Source organism: Pogona vitticeps, chromosome 3 (genome assembly GCF_051106095.1).
Source record: "Pogona vitticeps strain Pit_001003342236 chromosome 3, PviZW2.1, whole genome shotgun sequence".
Classification (NCBI taxonomy): Eukaryota; Metazoa; Chordata; class Lepidosauria; order Squamata; family Agamidae; genus Pogona; species Pogona vitticeps.
The window spans coordinates 194,273,125-194,288,219 of NC_135785.1; the positions used below are offsets into that span (position 1 = coordinate 194,273,125).

Here is a 15,095-nt window from a genome sequence, read left to right on the forward strand (position 1 = left end):
TCAATTTTAGTTTACAGTGCCCCATTCTCAGGTTTTCTCCGTACACAGGACTCAGTAGTTTACGCCTCTCTTCTTCCAGAAGCACTATGGGGATGCGTAACTAGCTCAAGGCTACATAGGCTGGCTCTTCTCCTGGGAGGCATAATAAGAAACTATACTCTAACCATCTGGCACTACAGCCATGTACCCAACTCATGTGCTTCTGTTCTCATTACTTGGATTTTATACAGTTATTAAGTTATCAGATTTGGTCTGGGACTAGCATTTTAGTTTCACTTAGGTGAAAGTTGTTCCTATTTAGAAGGGATTAAAAAAATTCTAGAAATCTGCACACAGCTCAGAGCTTGAAAATGTTAAGTTCTCAGCATGCAAAATAGAGATCAATGCATGACATACTATCATAGTATAGGTACCAAAAATATAAGTAACTTCTTAAAGGGAATTTTGTCAGAGTGGCCTCATGGACAAAGCCTACTTGCTTAACTGCACCATCTACAGCATCACCTCTAAGTTTGCTGCAAACGAAATGATGCAAGAGGTGGATCACAGCTTTTGATTCTTTTATTCTCTTCCCATAAATCTTACAGAGTATATTTTAAGCAATGTTGAAAAAGGTACAAGGACTTTGGAGTACAAATTCAGACATATTTGTGAATTCAAGATAAAATGAGATGTGATGAGCGAGATCAGACATTGCAATACTCTGCAGTTGGCTTTAAAAAACCCAAAACCTCTAAAAGCAGCTGTCGGTGCAATGGCCAAATCATATCAGGGTTCTGGCACACCTCAGAAGCTATTATTTGTCCTACACAGAAAAACATACAGGCATTAAATTACTGTATAATGGCTGCCAGTAACATCTACACTGGTTAGTTATTATTGTGTTATAAAATTGTTTTTAGTGGTCAATGAAATCCTTCACAACAAACATTTACAAATAAATGGATACCATAGTTTCTAGACTTTATATTTTCATGATATGGACACCTGTTTCTTTCAGAAGGCTCAAGTTCAGGAAAGGAATAACAAAGCATTATATTATATGCCTCCAACATTACCAGGCTATCAAAGAGATTATAGATTGCACCTCAGGTTCAAACTTCTCTGAAATAAATTAGCTTGTTCTTTCATAGAGGCAAGATTAATGACCTGCTAATTTATGAATTATTGCCTCTTTTCTGTTTTGTCACCAAGTTATTATCCCCACTGGCTATTTTCCACAGGAACGCCCCACATTTGTCAATTATACCGGTAATAAAGCTTACGTATTCCTGGCTCATAAACATATCTTCTATGAATAAGACTGTAAATATCTCTTATCATTCATGCAAAACACAGGAGTTTAAAAACATTTAAATTAAAAGACACCGATACATAGTTGAAATAGTCATTACTTCAACAGATAACCCACTACATTTCTTTGGATGGAAATATTAACAATTCTAACATTCACTGCACCTTCGTACACCCTACTCCTTGCATTATTTTTCTAAGTGGTTCAAACAGCCTCTATCTCCCCTTGTGGGAGGCAATTCATCATGCTTTGGGCCTTTTTCACACCTCTGGTCCTCCTCCATTATGTGCATTTTAAAAAAATCTGGCTACTATAGGGATTGAGGGGGCTTTTTCAGTTTTTTAAAGGTTTTTAACAAGAAAAATACATTTGGAATGGGCAGGGCAAGGGAAGAAGTACAGAAACCTCAAAGTCCAGGGATAAGTTGTGTGGACCTCAGATCTCTCGATGGCCCATCTGTTTTATCTAATAAACTTTCATTAGCATTATTAGTCTAATTTTGCTGCATATGCTCTGTTCTTCCTATGTGTTCATATGATTTTGCAGACATAATATTGGATCCAGGATCTGTTTTCTGAAGGTGAAAGCATTCCACGTGAGGAAGGCACCCACACCCAACATGACCAACCTTTGCCCAACACTACAGCTCAACTAATTTAACAGAACATCCAAATCTTTGTAACATTTCTAGGGCTGTGGAGGGAACTAATTTAACAGAACATCCAAATCTTTGTAAGATTTCTAGAGCTGTGGAGGGAAGACTGTGAAAAGAACAAGAGACATTTACTTTCACCATTCTGACTTCTTGCAGGTACATATGAATCAAATACACTATATTTTACAGGATTTATGACACACCATAAAGGCTGCTATTCATCAACACATGCATTCTTTTAGTAATATCTAGATATGTACAAGTACCCAGTTCAGCAGCAAAAGGAGAGATGAGCACAACAGTGACTGTTCCTCATTGTAAACCATTCTCTTCCATCACAGAGAAGGGTTTGTTACCAGTGTCGGCAGTTCTATAAATACTACACAGCAGCACTTCTATTGTATAGATTGTCACTCCTTCCAGCAAGAGTGATTTACATACTAACCAGTCCTCCAAAGGTACTGGTGTCATTGTTGCATTGTTGCACAATCTCAACCACACCCATATCATAATACTTACCTGCGTGATTCTGTGTTTTGCTGCAACACTGCTGGGCACCTCTTTCTAATGTAATCAAATTTGTATGTGCCATGTAATTCATAACAACTGTATACTGTCACTGAGCTGAGATCTGAACACTGACATTCGTCAAAAAGTTTAGAATTTAGAACGTACAGAAGTTAGAAAAAATATAGTGGTATATTATTAACAGAAGAACAGATGGTTTCAGAGAAGACCCTTGCCTTCTATCACACTATATATGCAAAAGAAAATATTCTTGAACATGACATGCTTTTTTAAAAAGAAAGGAAACAAAACAGGAGCATGATAACAGCATGTTGGAGAACACGTTTGAAGCTCCAGGAAATTACTTGGGGAAAAAAGATGTTTCTGATTAAACACTGAACAATTGTCTGAGGCAAAATTTATAAAGAGAAAAGAAGTGATGACAATCAGTTGTTGAAAATAAGTCGTATTTTAGAATACACACTGAGCCTCGTGGCGCAGTGGTTAAAACGCTGTACTGCAGCTAAAAAAAACTGTGCTCACGACCTGGGGTTCAAATCCCAGGTAGCCGGCTCAAGGTTGACTCAGCCTTCCATCCTTCCAAGGTCGGTAAAATGAGTACCCAGCTTGCTGGGGGGGCAAGCCCGGAGAGTGCTTGTAGCGCTATGGGGCGGTATATAAGTCCAATAAATAAATAAATAAATAAATATAGAGATATTCAGGAAATTGTTTCTCCTACATAGTGTTATTAAACGTGTAAATATTCATTTCTCCTAAACTGAGTAGTGAAAAAATGTGTCAAAGTTAGGTCTGAGCAAGCATAAAAGTCACCATATTGTGAGTGATTTGCCACCCAATGTAATAGATTTGGGATACTGAATCCTTTTGAGTACTTTATACTGAAAAGTTTATTGGAGGATATTTGACTTGTGGGTCTGCCTGTTCTATTTACTGTCAACATTAACAGTGAACACTATGTATCATATTGTGTAACCTACCAATGTTCACAAATACATGCTAAAATCTTTATAATGTAAAATTGGATCCACTTGGTATGTGCAGCTGCTCATATTGCTAGCTGTTCATAAGGCAACTGTATAGGCAGATCATCATAAACTGAGAAACCACCAAATATATCTTAAACAAACCACTTTGCACACAATTTATGGGTGGTGTAGTTCAAATCTTCAAAAACTAAACTGATGGTGAGTCATAGAAATGGTTGTATGTTGAGTACTAACCAACTATCTGAAAAATGGACCACCTCAGCTTTACAATAATGATAGGAAAATGAGATTTTTGCACTGCCACTCTGACTTCAGCTTTGATGCTTTCCATGAGAAGGCACCACTGTCCTATCTTGTACTAGGCATTGATTAAGTCAACTAAAATTACTTAGTACTTAGCAAAAGCAGAAATTTAAATTGCTCAGCTTATGAGACTCAAATATTTACTTATTTAATAAAACAATCTAGAAGAAAGAAATGTCCTGTGAGCCACTCAACAGCATAGCTGTCTCTGTGACCCAATAAACATATCTATGTTGTGCTTATTGTTAACTATAAAATACTGAGTAGCCTTGTGTTAGCTGAGACTCTAAAACTATTGGAGTAAAGATTTGAAGATTAAAATGATTTATACCATTTTTGTCTATGGGTTTAACCCACTGATGTTGGTATCTCCTGAAAGAACATGAACAACTTTTCTGTTATAATTGCAGAACATTCTGGGGATGGGGATGTGGAGGAGTAAATGGCCAAATGAGGAATTGGGGGAAAGAGAATGGGAAAATGCTCTTACAATCTGCAGCACTAGTATAAACTGAACTCCCGAACAAACTGCACCAGAGCACAGATTGCTACTCCAGTCCTCTGAAGATGCCGGCCACAGAGACTGGTGAAGTGTTAGGAAGAACAACCTGCAGAACATGGCCAAAGAGCCTGAAAAAACCACAACAATCATTAGATCCCGGCTGTGAAAGCCTTCGCGAATACACTAGTAAATTGCTTCAGATTGTTTCCTCTGCTCCCCAAAATAGCAATGTACTTGATGTCCCTGTACAAGCTTTGTAGTAAAAGTTTTCAGTGGATCAGATGGTGTCTTTGATCAGGACTGGATGTACAAAACCCAAATAGATCATGTATAAATGGTTTCAGACAGTATTTTTAAAAACTGTGTATGCATGTAGTAATCAGGCGTCTTACCTGTTCCTTCTGCAGACAAGTAGTCTTTTTGTCTTGGATGTATGGAATTAACTCTGCATGATGACAACACAGGTATATATACTTTTTCAGGGACTTCAAAACACTCAGGCATGCTTACTTCTACATGGAATTCAATATTTTTTTCAGAATATTGAGGACAGTTACGCAGAGCATCTTTCTGTAAATATCAGAAGTTTTCATTTCAACAATGTATGCATGTATAAGAAAAATCCTCTGCTTTTAGTAATAAAAATTAAAGGTAAAGTTATGACACTTATTGTGGGTTCACTTTGGAAGAACTAAAACTTGTGGGTGGATATTTTTTGGATATATCCTATTTTTCAGCACTATCCTAACTCCATGGTAGCATGTACAAGTAACGTTTCAGAGAATGTTAGCAACCAAAAAAAGAGACATTTATTTCATAAATACTTTTCTTCCCTTCCAGTGAACTCACAAGATCAGGTTTTTAAAAACACAAACCATAAGAATAGCAATTCAAAAGGAAATAGCAAAAAAAAAACAAAAAAAATCAAAGGGAACTGAGTGCAGAACTTGAGGTAAACGTGTTCTTCCTATGATTAACTGGTTTTCTCTCATGAATATATTTCCGCAAAGATATGTCCATTAGCAATCACATTTGAAAATTACGCCTGTATTATCTCCCAATTATCACTTACAAAACAAAGCACATGAAATGTGCAGAAGAGGAAAATGTACTGTGCTATGTGCTGTTCAATGACAAAAGTCTTATTTTACCAAGGAGCACATCACTTCTAAAATGTATTATTTGTACCATCTAGGGCCTCTTATAAATACAGTGGTGCCTCGCTTAGCGATTGCCTCGTTTAACGATGTATTCGCTTAGCGATGAGGTTTTTGGAGTGATTTTGTGCTCCGTTTAGCGATGTTCCCTATGGGGAAATTTTGCATAGCTATGTTCGGGACCTTGCCTCGCTTAGCAATGACAGTTTTAGGTCCCCTGTTTCGCTTAGCGATGTTCCGTTTTCCCTATTTTTAAAGTGTCCTAAAAGGTTCAAAAACTGTTTTAAATGCTTAGATTCATTAGAGCACCTTCTAAAACATGTGCAAACTTAATTTGGCTTTGTTCTGAGTCTTCGTTAATTTTTGGTGAATTCCCCCCCCCCATTGAAATGCATTGAACCCGATTTTGACAGCTGTCAAAATCAGGTTCAATGCATTTCAATGGGGGGGGGGGAAATTCACCAAAATTTAACAAAGAGTCAGAACAAAGCCAAATTAAGTTTGCATATGTTTTAGAAGGTGCACTAACAATCCCAAGCATTTAAAACCGTTTTTGAACCTTTTATGACACACTTAAAATTGCAAAAATGGACATCGCAAAACCATTGGAATGCATTGAATAGGCTTCAATGCATTGCAATGGGGGATACATTGTTTTCGCGTAAGGACGGTAATCCGTTCCCATTGGAATGGATTAACGGTTTTCAATGCATTCCTATGGAAAATGGTGTTTCACTTAGCGATGTTTTCCCATAGCGATGTTTTTTTGGAACCAATTAACATCGTTAAGCGAGGCACCACTGTAGCTATATTAGACTGATGGAAAATACCACAGTTCTGACAGCTGATTAATCCAAAACATGGCATGAGAGTTTAATCTGAGCACATGGACAGGTTCATACAGAGGTTGAAATAAATAAATCAATTTCACCAACCCAGGACTGCTAGGTAGATGGCACTCTACAGTTTTGCATGCTTCAATTCATTTCACCTAAGCAGAACACGATTTAATTTGAGATAAAACAGGATGGAAATATTTTTGACAGAAAATTCTACTCCATATAAGAAAACAAAAATTCATATTTTACTATTTCCTTTTATTTGCTTGACTACAATTAAGTGAAAATCCAGTTAATCGAATAGTAACCTACGAACTGAAATGCAAAATATTTGGGAGTGGCTTCTCTTTGAAGGGACAATTACTTTTTGAAAGAAGCCAATTGAATAATTACTCCAGTATAAGTCTATTGGTGTATTTCAGCAGAGAATGGTCACTAGTCAAGAAGTCAAAGTTTTCTTTCTTTTTTTTTTTTTGTTATGCACAACAGCATGGTATATGACATGAAGTGCAGCAACTGACTTCTTAATTAGTTACAATACAAAATTGAGATATAACCAAGGGACTTGTGCCAGTGGCCATAAATAATAGGATACTGGCCATAATGTTTACAAAACAGTTGCTTCTGACACAAATTACTGATTTGGGTTTTCACAACTGCCTTCAGTGTTGGTGTCTCCTTGGGAGGATGGTTATAAAGATGATCATGATTAATCCACCTCAAAATATACTAATATATCACTGGTAGCTGAACTAGCCACCAGTGATGTGTGTTGTACACAGACAGTCCAAAGCCTTTCAGGCTGCTTTTGGTTTTTCCTGGAATGAAACAGACTTTCCTCTGAAGAGAACTGAACTGAAGCTAGATCCTGATTCAGGGTTCATCTGGGCTTCATGTTTCAGAGAAAGGAGGCAGAAATGGGCTTAGCACCTGTGCTTTGTTTTGGGGAAAGGGAACAGAAGTTGAGTTTGAACAACATAGAGGTTCACTTTCTACCTTTCCAGAACCACTGTTGAGGTTTTTGGAATAATGAGGGGGCATTACTGTATTCATTTATTTCACCTTAAAAATACACATACTTGATAATTTTCATATAATGTCAAATAATGAGTTTCAAACCATTTTTGCTCTTCTTCTGCTATTATCTCGGACCAGTGATGGGAAATCAGAATTTTAAAACAATTTAAAGCAGGAATGAGTACGTTTAGAGGACTTGAAGGCCCAGTTTGTGCCCCTTGCCCTCTCCCCAATCACAGACATTCCAAAGGTGTACATTTTTGGCCAAAACAAGTACCTCTGTTTTCCGTTTTTATTTTTGGAGGAGGGGGTTTGTGAACCCCAAAAGGCCAAGAAGTAAAAAATTGTTTCTCCTGGAAACTCCAGGAGTAGAAAATTGCAAATTGGGATAGTTCTTTCTTCAAATTTCTTTTTTCTAATAGAAGGTTCTCACAGACTTTTAGAGGACCACAGGAAACCAGCAGAATATATTTCACCCACAAAGCCTGAGCAGATTTTACAATGAAATGAACTCTCACATCCAGCTCTGAAAAGTTCTGCCTGAAACAGAACCTTTGGTCTACAGGCTCCCTGAAAGTTCTTTTAAAAGCGACAAGTAATCTAACAGGTTATTAACACCAACAAATTAAATTTTGGAGCTCACCAATAATTAATGAACTGCATCAATTTTTCACGCTAATATTCTAAGCTGCAGTATGTTTACCTCAACTTTTGATAGTCCAAGAACTGCAACTGCAACTCGAACACTGCTACTCTCAAGTGTCCCTGTGACCTTTCTTCGCTCATACTCCAAAGCAGACATCTGTTGTTGTGCTGCAATAGCCAGAGCTTTCTCTCTAGCTTCATTGATTAGGGGAATTTTCAGCTTTTCCCGAAGAATATTAGTAAGGCAACACTTCAGAAAAAGAACTGGCTGCATTTCATTCTGGCCTGCAATAAACAAAGCCAATTCACAGCTGTCTGTACCTCTACATGCAACACTATTCAAAACAGAAAAATACAAGCTAAAGATTCATTAAAAATGTATACATGTGTGAGGCAATTTTAGCTTACTCTTCTGTTTTTCCAACAAATCCTAGCATGTATAAATTGAGAAGAAAGTATTAAACAAAAGGTGTTTTATAATATTTGATAGAATGAATGAATAATTTATTACAGTCAAAGACCAGTAAAACCAAATCAATATAAAATAAATACATATAATTGTAGTTTCGTAAAATCAATCAGAATTGTAGAATTTCCATTAAAACATGATAAAACAATCCCTACTTTCCAGTTATTAACATCGTAAATATTTGATATTTGATAGGTGGTTGCCTCATCTCCTCTCTTTTAACCTTCTGTGATAGAAACAGATCTTAATTTCCGTTTCTTTATAATATGGAAACAAGACAACTTCTTTATTTGTGAAAGAAACAAAGACTTCTTATACATAACTTCTGCAAACTATCAAAATACCTAATCAAACTTTTTCTAGAGTTTAGACATATTAAAGGGAGGCAAATATATCACAGCTGCTAATTGGTGCATGATGTAAAAAGACTTAATTGCTAATGTATAAGTAAATGTGCAATCGAAAATCATTTCCAGGAACACAGTTCAAATCACTGGTTTTGTTCAGAAGCATTACACAAAAATGATTTCTGAATGTGCTGAAAACAATGCAGTTAAATACAGATGGGTCAAGTGAATATGTCCTTTTGTCAGTGCTGTATATCTCTGACTCAATGGTGTTAAGTACTATAGCTATATTTCTCTTTCATATTGCTATGTCAGTATGTGACCTGTTCTGGAGAAGCCTAGAGGCACATAGTCTCCATAAGCATCAATTCCTTGCTGACAGGGCTGTTTGGCCCTCATTAAATGGACATATAGGAATATGTCTGAATCACAACCCATGAAAGAAAGGTCACTTGTGCAGTATCTGTAGCTCTCAAGGTAATTTGCTGCATAGATCCATGCACAGTGAATGAAGGCTATCCAAGCCATTATCTTCAAGAACTGCAATTACTGATAAGTAACCTTTCCTTCTCCTTTGACTATCTGTGTGGATTACTAGCTTGTGAACATCACCAACCAGCAATGAATTCTGATGGTATCATGGTCATAAGATACTAATTGCACAAAGACAACAAATTTGATCTTTGTGGCCAAATTAAATAAATATTGCAGTATGTTTTTAAGGGCCTTTTAAAAGAACTAAGCATCCCAGGACTAAAATATTTTTTTTTAAATTACAGCTTGTAGCTTTCAAAGATACTTCATCTTATACTTTGATAAATGGCCATAAACATATATCAAATCTCAGCACTGTCACATCTATGAACTGTCACTTGGCACAGCACTGGTGCAAACAGAATCATAACCAGATGCTGCCAAGAAAGAACTCGGAGACAAATTTTGAAATAAGCTATAGTTGTTACTGACATATGGAAAATAAAAGAGGGCTGTTCATATTCTTATCCCTGGGGAGATCCAGCCCTTCCCCCCAAAACCGGCTGCTCCACTTACCAGTCACAACATGGCTATCATCCGTGTCAGCAGCCTGGTGGGTCTTTCCCCACCTCCCTGCCAGCCAACCACTCAGCAGCTGGGCTGAAGAATCTTCATCCCACCTCCTCGCCAAAGTGGATTGCTGTGGAGAGAGGTGAGGAAGTGCCGGCTAGGCTGCTTCTGCAATTGGCACTACAACATGGATGATGGCTGCACACACCACGTGGTGACCAGTGACTGAACCAGCCAGTTCGGTGGGGAGGGGCTGAATCTCCATAGCACCTGTGGTGCCAATATTTCTATTCATAAACCAAGGATATGAATAAAAATAGCCTAACTCTAATGGAAAACTTTGAAAACAAAGCTAGGATGTTTTTTCTAAAGAATTTTGTGCATTACGTGATAATCTGCATAATAATTTGACAATCATTTAGGAACCAGAAAAGGAAACAATGATATTATGCCCAAAATTCTTATGCTTCATATAGTAAATTGTACTAGAGAAGACCCATCAAATCAATGGGGATTTAGTGAGTCAATTCCTCCGTAAGGTTTATTGAGTCAAATAGGCCTACTCTAACTGCAATTTATTGTGCTAGAGTATTCCCATTGAATTTATGAAAGAGTTGACTCACCTAAATCCAATAGTTTCAGTGGGGCTATTCTAGTGAGGTTTACATGCTAAGCAAAAGGATTTCAACCAACATATTACATGGACTTCCTGATCTATTGCAAAATATTAGACTTCTTTCTATATTCATTGCATTTGTAAGTTTAACAGACGCAAAAATAATTCCCTTTTCCTGCCATTCATTCTGCCACTACCTTCTGGCATATTCCTACTGCACAGAACATTTGGGCTGTCCATTGGAAGCAAGCCTGAAGGTAAAGGTAAGCCACATGTTCCTTCCACCAGGTAGACAAATTCTCCAATCTAAAACACAGAAACATGCATTTCAATACTGAAAGCAATTTATGCAGAACAGATTAGAAGACTTTCAGATAATAAACAAAAATCCGTATTACTTCAATATACAAGAATATATTTAATTGCCTGAAGACTTCATTTTAATATCTCTTAAATAAACTAAAATGGGTGTATTACATAATATGTTACAGAAAAACTTCAGCATTTCCACTCTGGAAAAAAAATAGTATGAATTGAAGCATCTATTATTCTTTTTGTCCTTAAGTCCCCCACCAATGCTCTGTTTCCATCAATTGCATGTAAGGAGTGATATGACTTCACTCATGTGGCACAGGCCTTAAATGCTACATGGTGCCATAGGATGAACCTCTAGAAACAGTAGTATTTGGTTATTCAGGTATTAGCTTGGCTCCATGGGTTGAAGCAAAGACTCAATGTACACAGTAGCAGAGAGTAGACTTTTTACTCCCTTTACTTTGCTCTGTATTTTCTAGGCAACAGCATTTAATAGAATATTGTACCTCACATACAACCATGTCAGTCTGTCAATCAGATGTGATGTTTCCACCCATGGTACATCCTTTGGTTCACCGAGTTGAAAGAGTAGAACCCATTATTCAGATATTTTACAAATATATGCAAAGATTAAGAACATCAACTATAGTGCCAGATTATGCTGGATCTCTGATCATTACAAACTGAAAGCAGTATTTCTGTCTTTATTAAGACAGTCTGGTCCTTTTCATTAAAATGTATACTCCATTTAAAAGGCACCAAAAACGTATGGTTCCACCTGTAGGCAGTTTTGACACCTGTACATGAAGATCAAATTATGCAAGACAGTACTCCCTTTTCTTTTTTACCAAATGTTTATTCTTGCCATTAAAATAATGTCAAAATGCCTGAACTCTTCCATTTATATTCCTATGAAACAGTATATTTTAACAAGCACATGCCATAAAACTAATTGCTTATTATGGAAATCCATTCTCTGTATAAAAAAAAATCAAGCAATAAAGAGAGATCTGTTGCTTCCTTCCTTGAAAAATACAAAATGTTCTCATATCATAAAAATGATACAGAAATACAGTGTCCATGTACTATATATATGTCTACTCAGAAGCAAGTCCCACTGAGTTCAGTGAGACCAACTTTCAAATAAATAGGTAAAGAATTACAGCCTTATACTAACAATTCTAGAAAACTATAAGATACTTACTCCATGCAGTTAAAGTCTTGACATTACTATTCCATTTCATTTAAATAAAATAGGGATTGTAGCAATTCTTTCATTCTAATAGCCATCATAACAGAATTGATCTATATCAATGTATTTTTTTAAAAAAACTATTTACCTGTTCATTGACCAAAATAATTGCACAATAACGTTTTCCCACATTAAAAGGAAGATAGTGTATTTCAAGAGTTTTAGAACTTTCTCTCTCCAGGAACATTATATCTGCTGGGCTGAAGAACTCTTGTAAGCAGTTTGATTCATTAGCTGTCAAAATACAATTTAGAGGTTTATATACACGATCAAGCCTGGTCAATGGATCTTCTCTGATAAATACACAATGCAGGCTATAACCCAAAGACTATAAATACATGGTAAAAGTGACATGTGCTGTTTGTAATCCCTAATCAATAGAACTGGATAATTGCAATGACAAATTAACATAACTGACACAGTAAATTTATGCTTTCCATTTTTGTCACTTATAACAAAATAACTGCTAGAAAGTTCAGTGGTTTAGGCACCCATCAGTGGAGCCAGAGGTTGGGAGTTTGATTCCCCACTATAACGCCCTGAAAGGGGCTGGACTTAATGATCTATAGGGTCTATTCCAGCTGTGCAATTCTATGATGATGGTAGTAATGAAATCAGACCTCTGCATGATGGTTAAGTTGAAAGAACAGTTTATAGGAGGGCAGGAGGGTAGGGGTTGAGAGGTATAAAAAAAGTTAAAAATCCAGGTGCATGTGAATCCTCTACAGTAAAAAAATGTAAAGTTTCATTATGTGGTCATAGACCCAATTATACAAAGATAAATACATAGAATAAATACATAGTATAGTATAAAATCTTGCTATAGAATTTTGCGCATTCTTATAGCTGAAAATAAAAACTGTAGAGAATCATCCTCTACAGTATGGATCTAAACTAATTCTCTCCTTGATGAGCCATGTTAAAGTAAAGGTTCCCCTTAACAATTTTTGTCCAGTCGTGTTCGAATCTAGGGGGCGGTGCTCATCCCCGTTTCCAAGCCATAGAGCCAGCGTTTTGTCCAAAGACAATCTTCCGTGGTCACATGGCCAGTGCGACTTAGACACGGAACGCTGTTACCTTCCCACCGAGGTGGTCCCTATTGATCTACTTGCATTTGCATGCTTTCGAACCGCTAGGTTGCCGGGAGCTGGGACAAGCGACGGGAGCTCACTCCGTCGTGTGGATTCGATCTTACGACTGCTGGTCTTCTGACCCTGCAGCACAGGCTTCTGTGGTTTAGCCCACAGCGCCACCACATCCCTATAGCCATGTTAAGAGTATAGCTAAAACCCTACTGATTTTAGCTATACTCTGATTTTAGCTATACTCTAGCTATACTGATTTTACACACTGGTGTAAGCATAAAGCACAGTGTTGAATTGCTGCTAATAAACAGGTTGCATCCCTTGATGCACACCAATTCATCAGCAATATATCATTGTAATTTATGCCCCTGCACTAATGCCAGTATAACTAACCCATAGGATTCCAGCCATTGCATTATATAAAGTCATAAGGTTTTATTCTCCTGCCAACCTAGCAGTTCTAAAGCATGTAAATGGGAATAGATAAATAGGTACCACCACAGTGGGAAGGTAATGGCGTTCTGTGTCTAGTCACGCTGGCCACGTGACCACGGAAACTGTCTTCGGACAAACACTGGCTCTATGGCTTGGAGACGGGGATGAGCACTGTGCCCTAGAGTTGGACCCGACTGCACTAAATGTCAAGGGGAACCTTTACCTTTTCCTAAGGTTATATTAGCCATACGCAACAAAAATGTGTATCTAGGAACTGAAGGCAGAATAAGTAACTGTATTTTTGTTTAAGATTGTGAAGCAATTTATTTTAATTGTGATACAGTTCTTCCTCCATAAAGGCCATGGCCAAGTGCCTTCATGTTTTGAAAATGCAGGACTGCTCCCAATATCATTTTTTAAAGCAAGTAAGGGAGATCCAGGTCTCAGAGCCTGCAAACCAAAGTTGTATATTTCTAGATCTTTTACCCTACGATTCCCATAAGCCCCAGCTCAGATGGGCAATAGTGTGGAATTATGATAGCTGTAGTGCAGAACACTGACTGCCTCTATAACAAAATATTGTTCTCCATTTTAAAAACACAGTTTTAAGTCTAATATTCTAAACAATGGACTTCTTTTTAAAAATGCAAGTTATTTTCCACTAGGTACAGTACTTAAATCACTTATCTTAGCTGCCAATACAGAATAATGGACCATGGACTATTAGCCAGTTCAGGAGTTTTCCTCAGAAACAAATGTTTAAAAATGTAACTGTTCAGCAGGATATGCAAAGAAAAGACTGATCAAGAATATGTTTTACATTGGACTGAAATCTGGCAAGAAGCAGATAGAGCAGGACAGAAAGCTGCATCTGGGGATGCAAGCATTTCTAGTCCATCTTTCTTTGGCTCCTTTCCTCCTCTTCCTTCGCTCTCCATATCATTGCACTGCACCTCTAATACTAGAACTATACTAGGCAGCAATGCTACAGTTGCTTATCTGGTAACAGGTTCTATTGAAATTAATGAGACTTTGTAACAGAAGTGCAATGTAGTCCACAATATCAATCAATATCCATCAACTCACAGGCCAGAAGCGTACACTCCTAGCGGAAGGTGCACATAATCTGCTGTACCTCATTGTGACCAACTGATAAGGTATTGAGGGATATCACTGCTGGGCAAAGGGGCACATGGAGAAGCACATGACTGTGGCACATCCCAGCACTCCATCAATTAACTGCAATCAGTCACAGCAAATTAGACAAGCTTTATGTGAATGCCAACTAGATTCTGGCCATATAATGGTTTAAATAAATCATTTACAAAGGTTTCACATATTCTAGAAAAATAATGTAGTATATATGCAATCAAAGACATGTGCCTGTCAGGAATGCATACCAGTGCTTGGGCTGTCCCCTTCTTTGTAAAATCCAGGAACACCTACAACACCATCTGTATTTTTAAGGATGTCCACTTCAGGACTAACGAAAAAGGAAAACAAAATAATGCATTAAATATCCTGGAATGGAATTCATATTCCAATAGTGTAATACAACAATACTTGAAAAAACATTTTTATTAAACAAATTGCTTTGAGAAAAATG

General features: G+C 37.2%; 1 protein-coding gene across 1 annotated transcript in view; it reads right to left on the minus strand.

The window, feature by feature from the left end:
* The window catches only part of CFAP47 (cilia and flagella associated protein 47), a 326,940-nt gene that overhangs the window by 185,702 nt on the left and 126,143 nt on the right, over positions 1–15,095 (minus strand). Inside the window, exons 41-45 of the mRNA XM_072994251.2 lie at positions 14,890–14,972; positions 12,058–12,203; positions 10,600–10,708; positions 7,985–8,211; positions 4,661–4,838 (exon numbers count right to left, since the gene is read on the minus strand). Of these exons, the coding sequence (XP_072850352.2) occupies positions 4,661–4,838; positions 7,985–8,211; positions 10,600–10,708; positions 12,058–12,203; positions 14,890–14,972 (743 nt within the window). The remainder of the gene's footprint in view (positions 1–4,660; positions 4,839–7,984; positions 8,212–10,599; positions 10,709–12,057; positions 12,204–14,889; positions 14,973–15,095) is intronic.